Source organism: Vespula pensylvanica, chromosome 6 (assembly GCF_014466175.1).
Source record: "Vespula pensylvanica isolate Volc-1 chromosome 6, ASM1446617v1, whole genome shotgun sequence".
NCBI lineage: Eukaryota > Metazoa > Arthropoda > Insecta > Hymenoptera > Vespidae > Vespula > Vespula pensylvanica.
This window is the reverse complement of record NC_057690.1, coordinates 8,185,603-8,211,015: the sequence shown is the minus strand read 5'-3', so window position 1 is coordinate 8,211,015 and position 25,413 is coordinate 8,185,603. Positions and strand designations below refer to the sequence as shown.

The 25,413-nt window shown below is 33.0% G+C and overlaps 1 protein-coding gene across 17 annotated transcripts in view; it reads left to right on the top strand.

Annotated features, from left to right (window-relative positions):
• Positions 1–25,413, top strand: part of LOC122630076 (casein kinase I) — a 37,406-nt gene that overhangs the window by 5,637 nt on the left and 6,356 nt on the right. For 12 of the 17 annotated variants that reach the window (XM_043814138.1, XM_043814140.1, XM_043814146.1 and 9 more), the window contains exons 2-6: positions 21,684–21,724; positions 22,126–22,195; positions 22,878–23,044; positions 24,275–24,509; positions 24,892–25,211. In XM_043814138.1, the coding sequence (XP_043670073.1) occupies positions 21,684–21,724; positions 22,126–22,195; positions 22,878–23,044; positions 24,275–24,509; positions 24,892–25,211 (833 nt within the window). The remainder of the gene's footprint in view (positions 1–21,683; positions 21,725–22,125; positions 22,196–22,877; positions 23,045–24,274; positions 24,510–24,891; positions 25,212–25,413) is intronic. The other 5 variants (XM_043814142.1, XM_043814139.1, XM_043814147.1 and 2 more) reach the window with 1 other exon arrangement.

The following is a 25,413-nucleotide window of genomic DNA, read 5'->3' as shown; positions in this document are numbered from 1 at the left end:
TAATTGATCATTTTCGACATCTTATGAATCTCTGTAAACTATCCTTTATCGTACTCAATTCGTATACAGTCGTCTATAAATATCGATAGCACTAGCGATCCACATTTAACTCCTATAGCTTAGCTCTTAGTACTCTAGTCGTAGGCGAGGCGATCATATGTATTTATGATTCAGAAGTTCCTACAAATCGATGCCTTCCAGCCGACCACCGTCCGCATGCTTCCTTTCGGGCATAACAGCTGTATATTTAGGAGCGAACGGAACCTCAATATACGAACGAAAGGGGACACAGGAAGTACGAAATTCCAAACCCGTAGAACCAGTGAGCGAACGAACGAACGAGCAAGTTTGGTTGCACGTAAGATCGACCTTCCGGCCGTCACCGTTTCGGTTCTATATTGTACGAAAAGGGTTTTAAGTCGATCGTGTTGTTCAACTTAGTGTTCCCACGGTCACGTAGTAGAAAAATTGATCGACTGCTTGCTGCTAGAAGACCGTGCTTCCAATTTTTCCCTCGCTTCTTTCATCCTTTTTTCTTTTCTTCTTTGGCTCTCTCTCTCTCTCTCTCTTTCTCTTCTTTTATTTAAAATCATCATTCCTTACATTGAGTTGGATTTTCTTGAGAGAATTTCTTGAAAATCTTATTCATCGATACCTTTCATCTTATCTTATCCGTGATATCTAATCAAGATTGGACGTGAAAGCTTGGATCAGTTTGACCTACTGTCCATTTTCAAAGAAAATTTACTTTTCGAGTTAATTCATCTTCGATGATAGATTCTGTTTATATATTTTTGTTAAATCTTCTTTCTTTAAATAAAACGTTCGACTTTATTAATGCATTAACTTTGCCCATGGAATATGTAAGATTAGAGAAATATAGAATTTGACATTTTTCGAAAGAGATTCTTCTATATAATCATCGTCATGCTGTCGTCGTGGAAGATATATTATCATCCCCACTAGAACGGTTTTCGGTCAGCTGATTCACATCGAGCAACCAGCTGACTTTTAATTTCTTTTGTCGACAGCTTTCCAAATCGAGCTGCAGGCGAGTCTTGCGTTGGTAGTCTCTATTTTCTGAGTTTGAACGACGACCGGTTCGGCGCCGGAACGCTGGCGTGTTTAAGCGCGTGCCTGTCAGGTAGAAAACAGAGAGAGAGAACGAGAGAGAGAGAGAGAGAGAGAGAGAGAGAGAGAGAGAGAGAGAGAGAGAGAGAGAGAGAGAGAGAGAGAAATAAAGAGAAATAAGTGAAGAAGAAAGAAAACGATAATATATATATATATATATATATATATATATATATATTAAGAAAATAAATATATATGTATTAAGAAGAATAAGAGGGGAGGGGAGGTAATGGTGAAGGTGTTCTCACATAGAACAGAAAGAAATACTGAAGCTTGGCAAGTCTCCATGAGACTCAGATGAAAGAAAGAAAGATAGAAGGAGAGAAAAAGAAAGAGAGAGAGAGAGAAAGAGAGAGAGAGAGAGAGAGAGAGAGAGAGAAATCTCACAGGCACGAAGAAGAAGGAGAAGGTTCGAGGGCAGGTAGCAACCTGTCTGCTCGGTCGACTCGCCGGCTTGAGTGACTCAGGAGAACCTGATGACTGCAAAGTGAAATGAACTCGGTCCCGGATCCGGCTAGACTAGCCTCAACGCCGTGTAACGTCCTTTTAACAGTGCGTTCGCGCTTCATCCTCTCGCTCGAGCGTCTCTATATAATAAATATGTATGCGTGGATGCGTGTGTGCGTGTGATGTGAGCGCATATTCGTATATGTGTGCGCATATGCGTTCATTGGGTAGAGACAAGTCCGTAGCATACAACAGTGCGCCAATGGAAACGCGATATACTTTCGACGATCGTAGACAACCGTTGTTACTGCTGCGTGTTGTTGATTCTCTTTTCTTCTTTCTATTTGATCTATGTATGTGTACGATCTTTACACGTGCTCGCGTACACGCGTGTATTTGTTGAAATTTATTTCGTGCGAGAAAGAGAGATAGAGACAGAGAGAGAGAGAGAGAGAGAGGGAAAGATTTGTTTCGAATTTTAATACGATAAAAACAATTATGTTTTAATTACACAACTATGCGACGAATACCTGTGTCACTTTTTCTTCTTTTCCCTTTCTTTACTTTTCTTTACTTTATTTTTGTTCTTTTCTTTATTTTCCACGGCAATTCGGAATAGGATAGTAATCTCGCGTGATACCACGGTAGAGCGAATATCGATTTCGTGTAGAGTCCTACAGAGAGCAGGGGTTCGATCGATCGCTACCTCGTTCCTTCTTCCCCTCTTCATCCTATTCCTCCTACTTTTCCTTCTCTCTCTCTCTCTCTCTCTTTTTCGGATTCGACGATGTCTAACAACGATTATCGGCTTTTCGTTGAGCCGATTCGAGAATTCGTCATCGCATATGTAACCACGAGAAACGTGTCTTAATTACATATACGCGTTGTGTATTGAAAGACTATTGCCATCGTTACGTAAAGTTTATATATACATATCTCTAATTAATTCGTAAGCCAAGTAAATAGAGTTAGATTGTGAACGGTAAGAAATTACTTGGCACGGTGCATTGTTTTTGCAAACTGCTCGTTATTTTCCACACGAAATGTTTTATGTACATAATTAGAAAAATGTAACGGGATCTGGTTTACACTCGTGTCCATTCATATCTAGTAAAAAATACTTCGAAAGGGATGTGTGTGTGTGTATATATATACACACACACACATATGTATGTATGTATGTATATTACACATATGTATATTATCTCTGTCTTTATGAGGTTTTCGTTTAGAGTAAACGTACACGTGACGAACGTATTGTATCAGCGATCATTGACGCTTCACGTTCATTGAGATGAATCGATATTCTGACGTATATCGTTCGATTCGTATCGCAGTTAATAAAATCGTAGTATCGACGATGTTTCCTCACACTTGGTAATATGATTTAGATATTTACTTTAAAAATACAAGTAAACCGTTCTGTTACGAAACGATGATCCTTGAACAGAGAAAAAGATGTCCTTGAAATTTTAGCACGAGTCCTTTGCCGAGAGTCCATGAGGAATCTTTGTCTCCCTCACTCAAGAGACGTTATAAGAATTTTAATTCAAAGATGTTTCGTTAATTGCATTCTAAGTCAAAGCAAGAGAGTCACGTTGAATTTTAATAAGACCACCTTTCCCCTCGTTCCATAAGTCTTTACATTTTCGTTTAATAATCCGACATGAATCGTGAAACAAAAAACTGAAGATAGTAGATAGTGTGTAGGATCTATCTAACGTAAGTCGTATTCGAGAAAAGGATTGTTTGATTTTTCAAATCAAACGAAATTCCTTTTGAGAGATAAGTTTCTCTAAGGTCTTTCGATTCTGGAAATACACGAGGCGCGGTGTGTCCTCCCTTCGCTTCGACGCTTCCCCATTTCCACGAACCACTTGACATGAATTCGCATTCAGCCTCGTGACATAATTAAAGGGGTGGGAGAAGGGACGAGACATCGTCGTAAGTGGATTTATCATACAAACTTTTACGGATAATGTTACGTCGTAAGAGCAATTATGTTACACGTAAGTACGTACTTGGTTAATCTCTAGAAATATTACTTGCTTACGTTAAACCCGGCTCCAAACTCGAAGGTTCTACTTATGTTAGAAACGAAAGGTTTCCTTTCGAGATAAACCGGATTTGCAACTAACTGGTATCTGCATTGAGAGAGTATCCGTTCATATCTACATACGTATAATCTTAGCAAACTTGATATTACGAGGCAGAATGGACTCTTAGATGTCTACTAATATGAAGATAGTTGATTATATATTTCCTTCTTCCTCTTCTTCTTCTTCTTCTATTTTCTTTTTTCTTTTTTTACATTTTCCAACGTAAAAGAATAATCCTAATAATTATCCGATATATTATGTATATTAAAAATGCATAGCACGATAATCGCATTTCGTAATAATTCAATTCGATATATTTGAATTTGTTCATTTTCGTGTTCATCTTCATACGAGATTAATGAGAAATATTCATACCGAAAGAGAAAAAAAGAAATGGCAACGAATGCGTTTCGTTCGAAAAGCTTTAACGTATTATTCATACTTTCATTAGAGAATCACGGATAGTCATTTTATCGTCGCTTATCCATTGTCAATTTTTTTTTAAGGACTTTTTTATATTGTTCTCGTTTAGTACTTCTTCCTTCTTTTCTCTCTTTTCTCTCTGTTCTTTTCCTTCCTCTCTTTTTCTCTTTTACTCTTTCTATTTCACGGAAATTCTCGACAGGATGTTCTCTCTACGAAGCGATGGCAATGAAATATCACGAACATTTCAGCCAGTTACGTGAAAGTAATTACTTTAACGTGGAACGACAAGTTCGCATTAAATTATGTCTTTTAATTCCTTATCTACAGGAAGTCGATATATACCGAATAAATCGATGTCTATAAAGGGTGTCTCGTTAAAAATTAATAATTTTTATGTTAATCGTATCTTTTTCCTGATTATTACAATCTTTTGTTTTATTTTTTTTTGTTCTTTTTTTTTCATATTTTTTCCTTAAATGAAAACTTTAATTTTGTTGCGTAAGAATAAAATCCGTATGGGATTTATAGTTTTTAGATTTAGCTTTCACGCAAATTTAATTCCATTGAAAGCCAACGGAATCCCTTTCTCCTACGTGTTCATTGAATTTTCTTTCTCTTTTTCTCTCTCATTATAATGTCGTTTGTGTGAAACAAACGTCATGCGGAAATTCATATTCGTCGTTATTTTTTGAGTCGAGTTCATGATATCTTAATTCGAGTTATATTTTTGTTTGTTTGTTTTTTTTTAAATCTTTTTATAATTTGTCGTTTTGACAAAATTCGAAATGTCGAGTAATAAGCAGAACAACTTCCTGGAAAATTTGTATGATTTTTGAAAGAATCTCGATTATCTTTGACTGAACGAAAGAGCAAAGTTTTTTTCTCTTTTCTCAAGTTTCCCTTATTCCAGAAAAAAGGCGGAATGTAGAGCAGAACAGAGTACATTTATGAATTCTGGATCACGATGCTGAAGTTGTACTTGCCTCTTCTGTGTCCCACTTTCGTGATGGAATTGTTGCACAAAATTGTTTGATGGAAAATCATGTAGCGTAGTATCCACTGTGTGTGTGTGCGTGTGTGTACGCGCGCGCGTTCGTAAGGGTAGACCGGACAAAGTGGCTACTCTGAGCTTTGACGTTCGTTCTGAGACAAAATATTAAAGGTAAATTGTTGAACTCTCAGTAAATTAATTGCGGAATCGTTATATCATATAGTTTTGTAAATATTTTGATAATTTTTTTTTCTATTTTTATTTTTTATATTATATTCAATGTGTTCAATTTATCATTTTATCCGATTATACACGAGAGTGACCATTAAGTAGCCACTTTTGAAATTTAATATAATGAAACGTCTACTTTACAAGAAAGGACAGTTTATATTTTGAAATATTAATGAAATAAATTTTTATAAACAGGAAAAGCACATAAAATATATAAAAGAATCTTGGATAATCTAATTAAAACAGAATAATAGAAACAGAATCATTATAGTTATATAACAGAGACATTATAGTTATATACAGAATCATAATAATAAACTGGAATGATTAACACAAAGAATAAAAATTCACCATCTTTGTAATTAGCCGGGTTATGTCGTAACTTTATGTGTTCTCATCCATTTGAAGTTTAAAACATAATTCTTAGGGAAATTATTAATAAATATACTACTACTAGATACTATCTATACTATTACTATCACTATACTATATTACTACTATTACTTGGATATATTTAAGATTTAAAAAGAATCTTTGTTAAAAATCTATCACTTATTATAAACATATCACTTATTATTCAAACGTTTAAATACCATTGTTAACTATGTTTTACTATGTTTTAAAAGTCGTATTAAATAGCACAATATTCTAACAAAATGGCGACTAATGATTACTTTGGTTATTTTATGATTACTTGTCTGCCCATTTTATTCGGTCTTACCCTATATACACAGTTCCTATTTTTATTTTCATTCATTCCAAAAAAAGAAAAGTTAACACGAGATATTGTCCTAAATGAAACGATATGGTTTCTCTAATCAAAATCTTTTTCGTTTATTTTACGTCGCTTTAAACGTTCGAAATTTGACATGATACATGTTACGATTATATACCAGTCGATGATATAAAATACGATATCGATTAGGATACTCGTAAATATCATTTTAAGTGTCAAAAATTTTAACCACCTATGAGATTGTGCCAAAGTTACGATATTTTCGTGACTATCGAGCGCATAAATATAAATCGAGGTAAGCGACCGATTATCGAGAAGCCATTTTCTTCTTACCTGGAAGTATAATTTTAGGATTTACCGATTCGAAGGGAAGCTCTCGCCAAATCGGGATAACTAGTACCTCGTTATTTTCTTTCCCCAAGTCGAAATCATTTGAATGATTAATTCTTAAAAGCTAAGAACGATTAAAATGGACTCTTATGAAGTATTCTACTTATACTTCTTTCAATACTTTCAATCAAAGTTGTTTACAGAAAATATAAATATTCCATGTTTACCGAATGAATATACTCGAACAATCGTGCCCTTTTTCCTTTCATCATGTTGGATACTTTAAAAAAAGCTCGAAGGTTAAACGACGATAGTTCAAACGTCTTTTTAATAGACAACAAAGTGGGGAAAATAAAAATAAGAAGAAGAGAAGGAGTTGGGTTGGATAGGAATTCTGAAATGTGGGACGACCAAGAGAAATATATCGTAAAGCTCTCCCCTCGACTCGTATATCGATCTGTCGAAAGGAGTGTCGTATACGAGGGCGAAACAGAAAGAGGGACGAGAAAGAGAACGAGAAAGAGAGAGACGGACATAGAATAAGAGAAAAAGAGACAGACGTAGAATAAGAGAAAAAGGGACAGAAGTAGTGGGATTAAATTCGCAATACGAGATGCGAGAGAGTCGCGGTCCACTGCGGATTTTGCAGTGAGAGAGGGTTCAAACAAAAGGGTCGAAGGAAAAATTCAAGGAGAAAGGAAAAACACTCGAGTCCTTGGTATGCCTCCTGGCTTATGTTAGTATAGTAGTGACCGCTTCCGAAAGTGCCTCTTGTGACTCAAATCTCTCTCTCTCTCTCTCTCTCTCTCTCTCTTTTTTTCATACGTTAAATTCCTTTTCTTTTCAACAAGCAGTGTCGAAAACAACGAAGACGACGACGAGGAGCAAGCAGTACACGTGTTGGTACCCTGACCTACATTTACACCTACGTCTAAGTCTCTCTATGTTTCTATCTTCGATATAACGCTATTCGTTTCCTTTTCTCCCTTCCTCTCTCTCTCTCTCTCTCTCTCTCTCTCTCTTCGTTCTCTTTAATTCTTCTATATCTACGATCGATCGTTTCTTTCTTCGTCGAACACCTCCTTCTACGTTTCTCTACTTCCATCTACTTTATTTCGATACTTCTAATAATACGATCGAAATATTTATTTTTACAGAAACTACGCACTCTAGAATAATATCTTCTCACGAATGTGAAAAACAATCTCGTTGTTAGAATGGAATCTTCTTTCACGATATCCGCGTGTACCTGTTGCATCTTCCCGAATTGCCGAACATCGCTTACTAGAGTCTCTCTATCGTCGAACTTTCAATGGAGCTTTGTATTCTTATATTAGTCTTTTTCTTTCTTTTTTCTTTTTTTTTTTTTCTTTTTTCTTTGAACGTGAATTTAAAAAGAATGTTATGAAATTACGATCGTACATATGTCTGGATAAATCAATGTGCTTTTTGAAAACAGTTTTCTGATCAAAGTGAATTTACAGAGGTTTACAAATGTTATATATTTTCCAAATATATACATACATATATATATATATATACATACATATATATGTCTTCAAAATACATTATGTTTGTACAATTTCTTCATTTTTCAATTTTTATCAAACTTTTATATCCGTGATGCATAGAAAGAGAGAAAGAGAGAGAGAGAGAGAGAGAAGTGTTACGCATAAGACGAAAAGCGCAAGCGCGTTGCCAATCGTGTTGTATGCATGTAAGTACCTTAACATCATGAGATTTCTTTTTCTCCTTTCTTTTTATTTTACTCATCTTCTTGCTCATCTTAACTCCTTTTTTTTTTTTATTACCATTTTTTGACTTTCAAGACTCTAGAAGGTAATAAAGGCAAAGATGTCCATGTTGAAAAATGGTCTATTAATTTGTTCGTTACAATTTTTCTCTCTTTTTTCTTTCTTTCTTTCTTTTTTTTTTTATTTTCTTTTCTTCACTTCTCTTCTCTTCTCTTCTTTCCTTCCTTCTAATTAACAGATTCATTATCCATTTATAGAACGGGTACTTTTCACACTCGAGAATATATCTAGGTCGGTCGCTCACTTTTTTATTCATTGGCGCTCTGGCATTTATTTTTACTGACAAGATTACATATTCGCGAATACATAAAATGTTCTGGACAATCTGAAGCGTATCGGAACGTTTCCTCGACGATTCTAGACAGTTAAAACACGACACGAACTTTGCCTTTAATTCACGTTAAAACTGCCTTGCGTTCTCGCATAATTTAAGATAACGTCGTTGAAATCGTTACTCGTTCGAACTAGTAGGCCGATTCGGAACCATCGTACTATGTTCTTACTACGGTGCACTGGTAAAATTATCTTCTAACGTCATGTTTCTTTTAGTATTCTTACTTTTTTTTCTTTTTCTTTTTACCTATTTCCTTCGTGAAAATATGAAGAAGATCGATCGTCGTAATAATCAATTTTACGATGTTGTAAGTAGGTCATTTTGTTTCGATCTTTCCGAAATATTTACTACAATCAAAGAACATGAATTTTAATTAATTAAATTGATATGTTATACGTGTCGATACGATTGACGATGATATTCCGTTTTATCTTTTGAAGAAAGATCGCAATTGTTCCATTTATTCGAACGATCTCTTTATCTATTTTAGGTATTACCAAATTATCACTTTATCAACAGCACTGAATATATAATTATATAGTAATCGTAATGAACATACGTTACAAACAATATGATAATTTGTTACTAAAAATATTGTTCTTTGCTTCTCAATAATTATTAAAACGATGTTCTTTATCAGAGGCGTGTCTTACGAGGCGTTACATCAAGATTAACTTTCGTAAAACTTGAAGAGCGAGAGAGAGACAGAGAGAGACAGAGAGAGACAGAGAGAGAGAGAGAGAGAGAGAGAGAGAGAGAGAGAGAGAGAGAGAGAGAGAGAGAGAGAGAGAGAGAGATAGAGGTCGGTGAGAATCGATAAATCGAACTTTAAGAGGTGTGACGTATTCCAGGTTGCTGCTATAAGTTCAAGCAAGCGTAAGAACGGAAAGAATAATTAAAGGGGAACCTAGGTGAAGGTTCTTAGGAATAGTATTGCTTTTTTTTTCTTTTTTCTTTCTATGCTTAAAGGAACATCATAGTTGGTTTAATCATCTATCCGTCCATCCGTCTATCCTTACCGATACGATCTGTTTAGGTCGAGTCTGTTTGGAAGACGTTCAATCGATGCTCCACTTTTCAACAGGCGCGTGCAGTCTGGCGAAGAAGAAAATGAGATCATGAGGAGGCTCTTCTAAAGAGTTTTGAAAGTACCTGTCCAAAGTCAAAACCATTTATCTATATATCTATACATACATACATATATATATATATATATATATATATATATATATATATATATATATGGTACTTACATAATTATACAAGCAATGTTAAGATAAGAATCAACATTGAATGTAAAAGATAAATTAATAATTCTGGTGGACGTCGTTAAAATTCAAGGATGTGACAGGTTCGGTTTCTTCTTATCATCATTTATCATGATTTGTCTACAGTTTTAACCTTTGCATGAAGTTAGATCGATATCGTTCTACGAAAATTATGAACTCTGATCTTTCAACTCTCGATGTAATTTTTTCTTTCTTTCTTTCTTTCTTTCTTTCCTTCTTTCTTTCTTTCATGAAGAACAGTCCATGCTTGACTATAAATCTTGGACCTCTCGTTTAGGTCTCTATATCTCTCTCTACTTCTATCTATCTTTCTCTCTCCCTCTCTCTTTCTCTCTCTTTTTCTCTCTTTCGCGCAGACTCCCGCGTCGGCGCTCGTAGACTCGTGATAAGGAGAAAGATCCCTCACAAGAGACGTTCCTTGATTGCTATTCACGCAGACGCGGTTCGCACTTCATGAATTAACCGGAAATATTTTGGGAGACCCCGTCTCTTCGAGATCAAACTCTAATTTCGATTACGTTATCTTCTTCGGCATATCTCTTCGCAAAACTTTATTTCGATAATTTGACATCAAATTTGTATTAGAGACTTTCTTATTTATTAATTTTCTCTTTTCTTTTTTTTTTCTTTCTATTTTTTTTTCTTTTTTGATATAACTTTTAAAAATAGTAAAATTAATCTGTAATTATCGATTTCTTATGGATCGTCGGTTCGGCTCGTGAGCAATCGATGATTGTTATAAACATTCTAAAAGGAATCAGGTCGATTTTGTTTTGAGATTTCGCCAACATACACATCTTTCTGACATCTTTTTCAAAACGGCTTCGTTCAATGTCCTACGAAAAAGTGGCGGAACTCGTATCTTGCATTAGTCATCCGATACGTGGAAAAACATTGGTAAAAAATAGTACAACCGAGTAGAAACTGAGAAAAGTTTATTCGTTGGCTGCGTTTTACAGTATTTTCCTGGTGTTGTATAGGAAGAAGAGAAAGAGAAGAAGGCTCGTAGAAAGTTTTATCGAGCTGTTGCTTCGTACGTTTCCTCGAAATATTTTCAACTTGTGAAAGATAATCGCATTACTCTTTCGTTTAACAACCAAATATTATCCTTTTCATATTTGTATAAAAATTCTAGTATAAAAGCATACAATATTTATACAATATTTATACCCTTTTATACTAGCATTTACCAACGATATTCGCTAAATATTGATAACAAAAGTTACTTGCCGAAATGGTAAATTTGACGTATCTTTTCGACTTTATTATTACGTTGTGTAATATAACGTCCATCTTTTTTTTTTTCGATCTCTTCTCTCTCCCTCTTTCTCCCCATCTAATATTCCTTCTATTCTTCATATTCTTTCTTTCTTTCTACTGAGGTCTTATTTTGAATTCGTTCTACGATATAACGAGCGATACTTGAAACGAGATTAAGATCGTTGATGGGAAGAATCGAGGAAAACGAGTCTACTGGACTGCAGTCGTCGAGGACCCTTCGTATCTTCCACGGATACGTGAAAACGAGCGAAAAAAAGATGAGAAAGAGAGAGAGAGAGAGAGGGACAGAAAGAGAAGAAAGAACGCAGAATACATAAAGTGTAGTATATACACATAAACATATACATACACTTACTTACTTATTCACTCACTCACTCACTCACTCACTCAGAAGAGACTCGTCGCGACCATGACACCTGCTCGCCGTCCTTCTTTCGCCCGTTGGTTCGTTCGCCTTTCTTGCCTTTCTTCCTGGACACCGGCAGCCCTGCGAGAAAGCCAGCCACGCAGCATTATGCCAGTTACATAGGCATTGCACGGAAGACAGCTGCGGGGCGTTGTTGCTACCATCATCGAGACCCGTGTTATACGTTTCTTTGCTAACGGACGTTCGAAGGAAAAGTTAGGAGGGATCTTCAAGGTCCTCAACGTTGATTATCGGCTTACTCATTTTCCTTTTATATTACACGCGAAACTTACGTGCTTATATATTTTATTTTATTACAGTTTTCTCAACAAATCTCTTTTCTTAATATAATAGTTTTCTTTCTTTTTTTTTTCTTTCTTTCTTTCTTTTTTTTTTTTTTTTTAATTTGGAAATATACCAAGAGCTATATAATATGTATACCGATAATACGATACAAATTTCATGCTTTTCTTGAGGACGATATTGTCTCTTGTTTTTTTTTTTTGGAATTGTTTTATTTAATTTTTTTTTTTTTCTTTTTGAAAATATCGGGATACATAATAGAGAGAGAAAAAGATTTTCCCTTCTTGCTCGTTATCGCCAAGCGAAAATTCACTCGGCAACATAATCTCGTTTTAATGGTTCTCAGAAGCTCGAGTGTATTCGCCCTTTGTGTTGCCACGTGACCTTGCTATCTCTCGACGGTGTGTCTAGGAGGGGATACCTCGGAAGCATTCAAAGGAACACCCTTGGGACGTAACGTTTGCCCATTGCACAAATAGCCAACGCACAACTTTGCGCGATTCAATTACCTCTCTTAATTAGTTGCATTGCGCTCCATTTTAACGAGTCTAGAAAAGAATTTGTCCTAGCGAAAAATGAGACAAGAAAGAGAGAGAGAGAGAGAGAGAGAGAGAGAGAGAGAGAGAGAAAGAGAATGAAAAAAAAATATTTATTCTATCGTCAATGAATTTCGAGTAATATCAAATTCCCTAAAAATTATAAGAGTAATTCGGTATTTCGTTATTAATTAAAGAATAAACAATTACTTTATGTTTTTAAAGACAATCGTGCATATATCATTTTACATATTATTTCGACAAAATCTTGTCTAATACCTTCGATATATGAATATTGTTAAATCACCGATTCTCTTTCAGAGAAAAAAAAAATAAAAGGAAAGAAAAAAAAAAGAGGAAAAAAAAAAGAATTATTTTTAACTCATCTTCGTTCCCGTGGATTTCACCTAACCGTATCGGTAGATATTGTCGATGTTTCACAACATAGTCTGCGTCTGTGTCAACGTCGTGACGCTTATTTTTAAATTCGCGCGAGAATGTGCTATCGGCAACGGCGGCTGCTGCATGATAACACGTGCGCCACTGAAATTTCTGATATTGATTTACCAGGATATATGTACATACATCGGTGTTCTCTCTCTCTCTCTCTCTCTCTCTCTCTCTCTCTCTCTCTCTCTCTCTCTCTCTCTCTCTCTCTCTTGTATATATGTGGGCTCGTTTTATATTTATCAAACCTACGGAAGATTTATTGCACGAGCTACGTATTAAAAAAAGTCTCATAAGAAGTTATAAAATTAAATGTTTATTAACACATGCGCACGCGTATGGACACATACACGCATACACTTTTATAATAGAATTTACCAGTTCTCGAACACAGCTGATTCAACGATTTTACATTGACCCTGTATTACTTCCAGCCTATAAAATATATAGATATAACTACAATCGATTCGGTGTTATCGTCGATTCAATTATTTTTTCTCTATCTGCCTTAGAATATAACGAATTCTTTTCTAAGCTGATTACTATTTATTCCTTCTTCTGTTATCATTTGTACAATCACGTTTCCATTTTCTTACTTCATTTTACCCTTCTCATTCGACCTGAGAAATCTAAATAATTCTTCGTCGTACGAGAACGAATGATCGCATATCGCGTTTTGTTAAACGCGATCGTAACGACAAATTTTCTTTATCGATCGTGGTCCTTATAGATGATAAGAGAGAAAATCTCTGTTTAAAAATCACCCGAAGGCGTTGACTAACGATATCGAGGTTTGTATTCGTTGGATCGTTGCTTCCTTTAGAAATTTGCGCATGGAAAGGGGTTCTTCGAATGCACTCATGAGCAATCGTGGCTGGCACGTGTTTCTCCACTTGGCAGAGTGTCGAAAACGAGAAGAGGAACGAGAGAGAGAGAGAGAGAGAGAGAGAGAGAGAGAGAGAGAGAGAGAGAGAGACAGAGAAAGAAAAAGAGAGAGAGAAAGATGATGGAAAGGAATGGTGGAATAAAAGGGACGAATAAACGCGAGCTACGAAGTAAGTAGACGTTGTTACTACAGAGACACTTGGTAGGAAAATCGTCGACGTAAAAAGGGCGGGGATCTGTGGAGAGTGTGAAAAGGGGGAAGAACGGGAAATAGAACGAAAGGGAAAGAGGAAGAGGCAGGGGTTGTGTGTGAGAGAGAGAGAGAGAGAGAGAGAGAGAGAGAGAGAGAGAGACAGTGTGTGAGAGTATATGTATAAAAGGAAAGAGAACAGAAGGGAATAGAGAACGATGTTGGCTTCGATCGATGCACGACGATGTTGCCTTCTTCTTCTCTGTGTGGGGTTCTGCTTCGATTTTCCAGTCTCGCTTGCAGGCCTGGTTGGTGGTGGTCTGTTGGCTTGGTTAGCTGCTCGGTCGGTTGGTTGCTACCTGCCCGACTAGCTGCTTACTGAAACTGACACTGGATAGACCGTTCAATTGGTTATGTTACAATGTTAATCGCTATGGAATTTCTATGACAAGATTTTTTTTTTTTTTTTTTTTTTTTTTTAGCAAATGCAATTTATTTTCCAGAAATTCTTAGAAAATATTTATCGTACTTGTAATCGTGGCTATAAGATTATGCTTATCGATCTGACGCGTGTCACATATTTTTTTTCTCCTTTTTTTTTTCTCTTCTTTCTTTCTTACTTTCTTTCTTTCTTTCTTTCTTTTCTTATAAGTACAATGAACATTGTACTTATAGTTAGGTCACTTTTTTTTTTTTTTTTTTTTTAATTCCAATGAGAATTCTTAGAAGAAGAAAAAAATGTAATGTTTTATCGTTTCGATCACGTCATCGTCGCAGGACGAGCTCTCTAAATGCTTGCGAATATACGAGCAACTTTCATCGGAATCAACTTTTATCGGTATCTCTCCTTCGTAGAGCGTAATGGCTCCTTTTTTTTTTTCTCCATGGCAGACGCGAGTCTGTTCCTCATCTTTGTTATGGTGTTGTTGTTCTTGCGGACTCGCGTCGGATAGATGGATATATTTCCGCAACACGTGCATCATTGTTTGTAATTCCTGTAGTCACGTCATCGCAAGTTTTTTTCTTCTTCTTCTTTTTCTCCTTCGTTCCATTCCTCCCCCTCTCTCTCTCTCTCTCCTGTTCTTTCTTCTGTTTCTTCTTCTTCTTCTTCTTCTTTCTTCTTTCTTTTTTTTCTTCTTCTTCTTCTTCTTTTTTTTTTACTCTTGTCTACCTTTTACTGTCCGCCACCTCGACTTTGCTTCTTCTCAAACGCCTACACGACCTCTTCTTCCTATCTCATTTCTTTTCCCATAAAAATTCATGCGGTCCGAACAACAAACGATAATTAATTACAAAGTGCAGACTTTTCCCGCGAACAAGCGGTTTCTTCTCTTTCGTTCTCATCTCCGTATCAATTCGTTCTTCGAATTCTAATTATATCTGTCTGTTATAGAGTAAACTAAGTAAGAAAACTCACTACCTTAACAATCGTTTCGTTATACAAATTTTCTTGTTTTTAATTTTTTCGAAATCAACTTTAGTCACAATTTTCCTTCGATTTTCATAGGAAAATTTGAAATTAAAAAAAAAAAAAAAAAAGAAAAGAAAAAACAAAAAGAAAAGAGAAGAAATAGGAAAAATAATTTTATATATTCTATCTTTTTCTATCTTCGTTCTATATTCTAGGCATACATTCTCCTTATACCTAATATTTTTAAAACAAAGTTTGAAAACGAATGTCACAATATTCGTTCGATATTTCTCGCAAAATTTGAAAGAAAAAAAAAACATATATATATATATATAAAACAAAAAAAAAAAATAATTTTACATTATTGTTTATTATTTCTTCGTTCTGTGTTGCAAGTACACAATACAAATTTTGTTTTCTTTCTAGTATTTTGGAGAATGATCGGTCACTATTTTTATTTAATTTTTCTAATGAGAATAAATGTGAAATAAAATAAAAAATAAATTGCGTATATACGAAAGATCTAATTCTACATATATTATTATTGTTTTCTTGTTCTATATAGTAGGTATATATACGATCGTAATAGGAACGAGCAACGTAATAGAAGCGTGCATTAGAGCTCGCGAGTGGAAACGTTGTAGGTTAGTTACCTTGATTGCCCTGCCGTAGATCGAAATCTACGGGACCGGAACTATTGCGATCGATAAGATCGCTTACATGTTTCGAGTAGCTATTTTGTGAGATACGCGTCCTATGTCATTCGCAACCTTGAGTACGTTCTTAGCTCTCTTGATAACTCCTCCTACTTGATATCTCTTCTATTATGTTCACTATTCGTGATGCATGTCGTTTATCCGAAATATCTCTCTCTCTCTCTCTCTCTTTCCTCTCTTTGTTGCTTAGATCGACCTCCTTTTCATAGAGAAAGTCGATAATGAGATCGAGTTTGTAAATTTGATGAAAGAAGTATAATTATGTTTTTATTAGTCTTGAAAACTTGTTAAACTTTGATCTTTTTTGAATTTTATTGATCGATTTGCCTTCACACACACACACACACACACACACACACACACACACACACACACACACACACACACACACACACACACACACACACACACACACACACACACACACACACACACACACACACACACACACACACACTTTCTCTTTCATGGTAAAAGCTAATTTTGCATAAATCGATAAATCGATCTCGTTGTGTCTAACCAATTTTTTCTTTCTTTTTTTTTTTTCATGTATCAATATACTGAAAAATGTATTTTTAGAGTAGTCAATAAGTCAATAAGTTATTAACGAAATTTGATTAGAACGAAAGAAATGTTTTTTATCTGTAAAATTGTTGATAGATTGATCGTATTACAAACAAACGAGTCAATGTTAAACTGTCTGGAATTCCATAGCTAGAATCTGGAGTAAATTGCATATACCATGTAAGATATAGAAAGAGAGAGGGAGAGAGAATATATATATATATATATATATATATATATATATATATAGTCGAGGTTTTCGAGTGGAAAGAAAGAAGAGGGTAGGCATATGTTATTTTCTCTTGGTTCAAACCCCCATAGCTTTAAGGGGATAAGTGGTCTCTTTCTTTTCTGAAGAGACTACGAAAGAAATATAAATATCGAAAATAAGATGATCTATCTAAATAAACGTTGAATTTGATATATTTTATAAACTAAAGACTGTCAAACAAGTCTTGAATGAAAATATTCGCGAATGAAAGAATTAAGAAAATTTATTTATTTTTTTATTTATAATAATAATAATAATAATAATAATAATAATTTTTTAATTAAAAATATGAAATGGAAGGAAGTTTGTATACGATTTATTAGATTTCATTCGTCTGTGACCGTGAAACCTTTCGTAATCAAACCAAACTTAAGGCTTTTCTATTTTATCTGGCTTCTGTGATGTCCGGTGGTCCAGTTCGTTCGACATTTCGTCACAACTCACGTGCTTGGCACGCGAGGAATCTATCCGTTAGTTCTCTATCGTACTTATATACATAGTATCTTTCTTTCTGTCTCTTTCATTTTCTTTTTTCTTCATGAAAGAACCCTGAGCTCGTTGTGAAAGGGAAAGAGAAAAGAGGAAAAATATAAGAGTAGAAAAAGAAACGATGTCGTTTGACATTGCTTTTAAAGCACTCTACCGATGTCTTCTTTAATTTTCCTTTTGTTTATCATCAGACAACAAAAGCTTCCAAAGACTATGAACTTGTTATACTTTAATCTATACTATAATTTGATCTCTGAATAAAACATTTCATTAACTAATTACTTATTTTTATTTCTCTTCTTTTTCTTTCTTTCTTTCTTTCTTTCTTTCTTTCTTTCTTAACGAAAAATATTTACGTAAAAAATGATTTACGTAAAAGCAGACTACTAAGAGAAGAATTTTGATGAGTTATTTTATCCAAGAATTATTAATAAGATTCTTTCATAAAAGCACCAGCATCTTTTGGATTAGATTCAAAAGAAGCAGTCACGACGTTCGTTATCTTCTTCATACATTTATAACACGTATACGTAATATAATAGCATTCGTATACTCTTGCAGGAAAGAGGAACATACGCGTTATCACATTGATATCGTATCGAACGAAGAACGTTGCGGTGCCAGAGATGTTTTCAAACGTGTTTCTATTTCGATTGAAAATCATTGTATTTATAAACTGTAGCTTTGTTAATTATCGTATTATCGTAATTAGAAAGATTAATCGCCTAATCTTTCCTTTTATATTTTATTTTTTTATTAATTTAAGTAATGGACGTTCTTTTGTATTTCGTAAAGAAATTTTTCACAAACGAACTTTTCCATTTGCTTTATCTTTTAAAAGTTCTTTTTCTTTTCTGTTCTTTTTTTTTCTCTCTTTATTTTACAAGAAAGAAAAATCTGTTGTCGTGTCGATGAATGATAATACAAAATCTCTCTCTCTCTCTCTTTCTCTCTTTCTTTCTTTCTTTTTTTATCTATCTGTTTTTCTCATGGCAATCAAGTTGCTTGTTTCGTCTGGTCGGCAAAAAAAAGAAAAATTCGTCTCTTTCATCGATCCTCTCGTGATCTCACACCCGTAATTAGATTTCCTGGTATCGATTGAGAACAGTTTGCACTTGCATCGATGAGGCACGAGCATTCTAATAAAAAGAGAGGATAACTAAAGGCTGGGATAAAAAACGAGAGGGAGAGAGATGCGCGTCGTAAAAGAATATCAATCTGTTTATCATTTCTTTCTCACGGTATAATTCGTATATACGAGTCGATTACATACGTAAAAAATCTCCAATGTACAGTTTGTTTTTGAAAGATTGTAAAAATGTATTTTGAAATCGAAAATATGTTTTATTTTATATAGATAATTTTTGAATTATTTAATAAGAAATAGATATTTAATACATATCAAATTTTTTAATATATATCAATTTTATTTTATATAATGATTCTTGTGATAATTTTTGATTATTTAATCAGAAATATTTAAAATACATCTTTGTATATTAAAAATTATTCTTAATAATTTTAACAAGCTTTTTTTTTGTTTTTTTTTTTTTTTATACCTATTATTAAATTGATCCTACTTCATTGACTTATCTTTTACGATAATTCTTGATAATTTTTGATAATTTAATAAGATATATTTGAAATAGATTTTTATATATTACAAATTATTCTTAATAAATTGAAGAACTCTTATTTCGATATTACTTGTCGAACTGGTCCTTTTTCATTGATTTATCTTTTACGATAATTCTTGATAATTTTTGATAATTTAATAAGATATATTTGAAATACATTTTTATATATATTAAAAATTATTCTGAATAGATTTAACAAGCTTACCTTCGATATTAATTATCAAATTGGTCCTTTACCATCGAATTCTCTTATCAGAACATGCCAGTGCAATAGCATTCAAACTACTTAAAGGATTTGTTCCTTAATGCTTGAACCAGGAATCTTGAAAGTTTCTGATGTGAATAGACCATCGTAGTATTATATATTCATGGTGAACTCTCAGTGAGTTAATGTTATCGATAAGACGATACATTTTCGGAATAACTTCTATCACCTTTTTCGCTGAGCCTTTGGGAGAATAAATCTTTGTAATTTTTTTTTCTTTAGAACTACTTTGAACGACGTGTAAAGTATAAGTGTAGTAAATTCCTCTCTCACTCTTTCTTTCTTTTCTTTTTTCATAGTTATTGTTATGCAAAACAATGTTTCGCTCTTAGAGACCTACGATCTCGTTCAATAATGTAAATAATTTCGGTAACTATATCCTTTCTTGAGATACGTACTTTTATGAAAAAAATATCAGTCCAATGTAAATGTCATTTATCTAATGATAAGATAGACGATATGGAAAATTGATTAGTAGACTATGTGTATCAATGATTCATAAGAAAGACTTTTTTCGTCGTTCTAAACTCGTCTATCGTTTAGTTTTGAAAATTCGACAATTCTGATATCGAATGAGTCAACCGACTGATCGATCGATCGTTCCTTTAATGGCTTCTCTCTGATAGGTCGAAGGTTCAAGTCGATAGTCCAATAATTAACTTACTCGTTGGTAAACTTTCAACATGGGAAACGAGCTGATGATGATCCATCGTAATTTGCTAAACTTACTTGACGGCCGAAAGTTAGTTCAACATTTCATTTTTTCTTTTTTTTTTTCCCTATTAGCATCCCTTACGTCGTGTCTTTCCTATAATCGAATCTTTTACTTATTGTTAGAATAAATTCTTAATTTTATATATCCTCGGTGTTATCCAATTTAACGATTAAAATCGCATTCTAATTCCAAGAAAGAAGTAGATTCCTTTTCTTTCGCTTATGAGAACGTAATTATTTCCGAGAATGAAAACATACTCATTTATTTTGTCATTACGTTTTCTAATAATAATTTTGCTTGTTAATGAATGACACGTGATTGCAAATTGATATGAGTGAAAAGCAGAAAAAGAAATATCGAATAATGTAAAACTCGTTCGGACGTATTTAAATACTATGGACATATTTAAATACAGCCATTGATAGTACTAATTAATAGATCGATATTATGTAATTAATATAGGGTAAATAGATCGGTATTATATCATTAATATGATGAGTTAAAAGAATAAAAAAAAAGAAAAAGAAACAAAAAAAAAAGAAGAAGGAAAAAGAATCAAAGGCGTGACTTACTTTTATTTAAATGCATATCAACATATTTGTATCGTGTGTCACGATATTGATTAAAATCTTCGTTGACTCATCTGCCATTCAACATTATCATGAATTACATTCATAACCTGTACTTAATGTAAATGAGATGAGTGATTTTTAAATCGTCAACGTACTATATATCTACATCTTAATCAGTTCTAAGAAAAATTAGATATCATTTTCTCTGATTTATTTTAATTAATTTTTCTTTTTCCTTTTTAATTTTCAATATTTTTTTGTTTTTTTTTTGTTTTTTTGTTTTTTTTTTCATTACGATACAGTCGATACATTACGATATATATCGTGCTAATCGTATCTATTAATTATTCGACTAATTGAATGTTCTATAATATTTATCCGTATCGTAGATAAAATAAACATATTTAGCAAATTATAAAGTCATTCGTGACTTCGAATTTTATCTAAGAGTATACAAATGTTTTTAATCTTCCGATTAGAGTAACTAATTAACGTATTAAATATCAAAGTATTCTGTACGGATTTCAAGATACCAGGAACGAGATACCAACGACAAAAGTATTATCTCGAAACCTTAAAACATTTTAATGTCCTTTACGTTGATCGGATGTAAGGTTTTGGTGCTTTTATTAGTTTCAAGGTCATGAAGAAACATCGAACAATCAGCAAAACCTTGGTAATAGTTATCGAAAAGTATTCGTTCGCATAATTTGATTTTCTTGCACACTAGCGAAATAATCAACGTTATCTCGTTATTACTCGATATTTCGTTATTATGAAATTAATGTGTCATTGAGTAACGAGTTAATGGTTTACCGTATCATGTCATACAAGCTTGCCCATATATTTTTGTTCAAACGATTATTACGTATACTTTAATCTACGTATAGATATACATGGAATATGGTGATAATGATCGTTAATATCTAAACGATATATCGAACATAAATCAATATTTCAAGTAACCGAGTACGAATAATCGTACAAGAACAATAACCGTAACGAATTTATATATTTATATTAGTAATTATAGTTAATATATCGTTATTGAGTATTCTCTAAAAGCTTAAAGCTCGTTGTTCGTATATAATAATGCGATTATCATATTACATTCATATGTTTGAAAAATTGTATTTATCTTCTACTTTTTTTTTTTATGTGTTTCAGGGAAGAACCTCTACAATAATGAGCACGTAGCAATAAAAATGGTAAGATCATTTAAAACATTTAATCAATTTTTTCTCTTGTTATAAATATAATAAAAGAAATGAAAAAAAAAAAAATGAGAAAGAGAATGAAATTGAGAGAGATAGAAAGAGATAGATAGATAGATAGATAGAAACAAATAGATAGATAGATAGATACATAGATAGATAGATAGATAGATAGATAGATAGATAGAAGGAGGGAGAAAGAAATAATAATCTTGTAAAACCACAAAATCGTATTACATTCTCTACATCCAATTTGAATTAAGAAACTGCTTAAACTTGAAATTACATTACATCTTGGCAAGTGTTGCGCAAGAGAACATCATTGTCGTAGCGCAAAAGTCTGTTCTTTTAAATCTGATAAGCTAACACGATTTTCTGTCGTTACATTGTTACAGGAACCAATGAAGTCGAAGGCGCCACAGCTACATTTAGAATATAGGTTTTACAAATTATTAGGTACACATGGTAAGTATTAATCTTTAACGATATTTAATATTTTTGTTTATTTGATTTGATTTTTTTATATTTTTTTTTTTGATTTCTCTTTTTTCTTCTTTCTTTCTTTCTTTTTTTTTTTTAACGAAAAACGATCATTTCCATTCGAAATTTCGATATTTTGGATCCAAGATCGATACAAAGATTCAATACTCCACTTAGAAACATTTTTTTTTCTTTTTTTTTTTTTTCTATTTAACGTATTTAACGTACTTCATAGTGGCAATAATCTTCTCTGAAACGTTTCGATGCTGTTAGAGATATTTGAGTAGGTTCCAACTGAATGTGTTTTTAGTCTCACGTGGGAAGAAGGCCAGGATGATTAAGGGCAACTCGTGAATGATTATCGTGACGGTTTGCTATATAAGTTAAACGTATCATTTACTTAGAAGAGAACTTTTGTGTTTTTATGTATCTATATAAAATACATTATATTTTATTATTTGAAAAAAATTATGTGCGAGTTGAATGAAAGATTAAATTCAAGAAAAGAATGATCTTTTTATTCGACGGGCATAGATTTTCTTTTTCTTTCTTCTTTTCTTTCTTTCTTTCTTTCTTTTTTTTTTTCTTTTTGAAGAAAAATGAGAAACGCGTATCATTGGGGGATGGGGTGGGGTTCAAGGACGTTTCACTTTATTTGTGTGTATAGTTAATAATGTACGTGCAGAGGGTATACCGGAGGTGTATTACTTTGGCCCATGTGGGAAGTACAACGCCCTGGTAATGGAACTCCTCGGTCCGAGTCTCGAAGATCTCTTTGACCTCTGTGGGAGGAGGTTTACCCTCAAGACCGTTCTTAACATTGCCACACAACTCGTAAGTATATAAATATATTTTTTATTTTTTATTTTATAAAGTATTTCAATAATAATATTTCCATCGAACAAAAAATTTTGTTCCCCCCCCCCTTTTTTTTTAATCTTAATTTTTATTTTTATTTTTATTTTTGTTCCGTCGATGTAGCGCGATTTTTTTATTCATTATTATATTTCATATAACGTTGATTAATTATTATTTAATTATTATATTATTACAATTATTGTTGTTTTTTTTTTTTATATAAATTATATTTCGTATCATTATTATTAATGAAAAGTAATACATTTTATTTATTAGATTTCGATATATTTATTAATATTATTTCATATATAATAAATGCGGATTATATGTGTATGTATATAATGTATATGTATATATTTATAGAAGAAAATTGAAGTTTCTGACTTTTTGAATTTGTTTTTATTTAAGAAATTCGAGCTTGTTTTATTGACAGTTTTACGTGTATTATACTTTTAGACACATTAGGCGTTAGATTATTTTCTCCAAAGTTAAATCATATTGTTCCGTTTAATAATTTTAATTGTATCAACTTTTACTTTATATATCGTTGATTAATTAATATGGAAACTCACAGCGAAGGTTCTGACAGCGAATGATCGTGAACGTGCTTCATTAGGGTAGAAATGACAGTATCAGTCAAACGGATATTACGTCAGTGGCACACGATCAACCTGCTGCTAGTGGTCTATAGTATATAACGGTGAAAGAGTTAACGTGAATATATGTCATCATATATAATATACGAAACAATATTTGTTAATATTTATTAATTTATCAATCAATAATTTACGATACTATTAGCACGACAAAAAAAAAAGCTTTAAAAAAATGTCATCGGTGATCGTTCGTCAATAAATTACAAAAATGAAAAGTGCAAAAATATAATTTTTCAAAAAAAAAAAAATAATTTTGTCTTCGTTACTTTCAATTGGTACCATACTACTTTTTCTACGAGATAAATATGAAACAAATTCGATGTTTCATATGTCATATATTTATATCACACATAATATATATAAATAAATAAATAAAACATATATTACGTATAATATTTAATTTGATTGTACTTAGGTTTATATGTGTTATATAATATGTTACATGTAATATATTATTTATTTATATTAGACGTGTAAATATCCAGATATATGTATTCGTATAAATAATTATACATTGGAATAATAATTGAAATAATTTATTTATTTTCAGCTCCATAGGATAGAATACGTCCACAGTCGACACTTGATTTATCGTGATATCAAGCCAGAGAATTTCTTGATAGGACGATGTACGACTAAACGAGAAAAGATTATTCATATAATCGATTTTGGATTGGCCAAAGAGTACATAGATCTGGATACGAATAAACACATACCTTATCGGGAACACAAGAGTCTTACAGGAACGGCGCGTTATATGAGTATCAACACCCACCTTGGAAAAGGTAAAGGCCGAGTCAAAGAAAGAGACTTTGACATTTCTTTCGCATAAAATATACGCATGGTATATAGTCCTTGACACATTATGGATGCCAAGCGAATGTTTCATAAAACGATATATCTTTCATAATTTATTCTTTACTTTTCTCATTCATTAAGACACAAGATAACATAAAAAGTAAATAAAATAAGTTGAATCATCGCTTGATTACAAAATGAAAATGTATATTAGTAACAAATATTTATAACATGTATTAAAAAACAATATTTCTTTTTCTTTTTGTATATCCACGTCGTACACGTTGTATAGACAAATGAATTTCACAGAAAGAAATTTATTAAATAAACAAAAAATGATAGAAAAATGATTTGTTTTTGCGTGAACAGAGCAAAGCAGAAGAGACGATCTGGAAGCGTTAGGACACATGTTTATGTACTTCCTACGTGGTAGTTTACCTTGGCAAGGATTAAGGGCCGAGACGTTAAAGGAACGATATCAGAAAATCGGAGATACGAAAAGGGCAACACCTATCGAGGTTCTTTGTGATGGACATCCTGAGGAGATGGCTACGTATCTTAGATATGTACGCAGGTTGGACTTTTTTGAGACACCGGATTACGAGTACCTGAGGAAGCTCTTCCATGATCTCTATGAGAGACGAGGCTTCGTCAACGATGGCGAATTCGATTGGACCGGCAAGACAATGGTGCGTGCCAAGGGATGACCACGTTCTGTGTGTCCTTGCTTCTATCTCTCCCTTTCTCTCCCTCCTCCCACTTTTTGTGTGTATGTCTTTATATATGTACGTGTATATATATGTACGTGTATATATGAAGGACGAATAGAGTGAAAAAGAATAGAGAGAAAGAGAGAGAGAGAGAGAGAGAGAGAGAGAGAGAGAGAGAGAG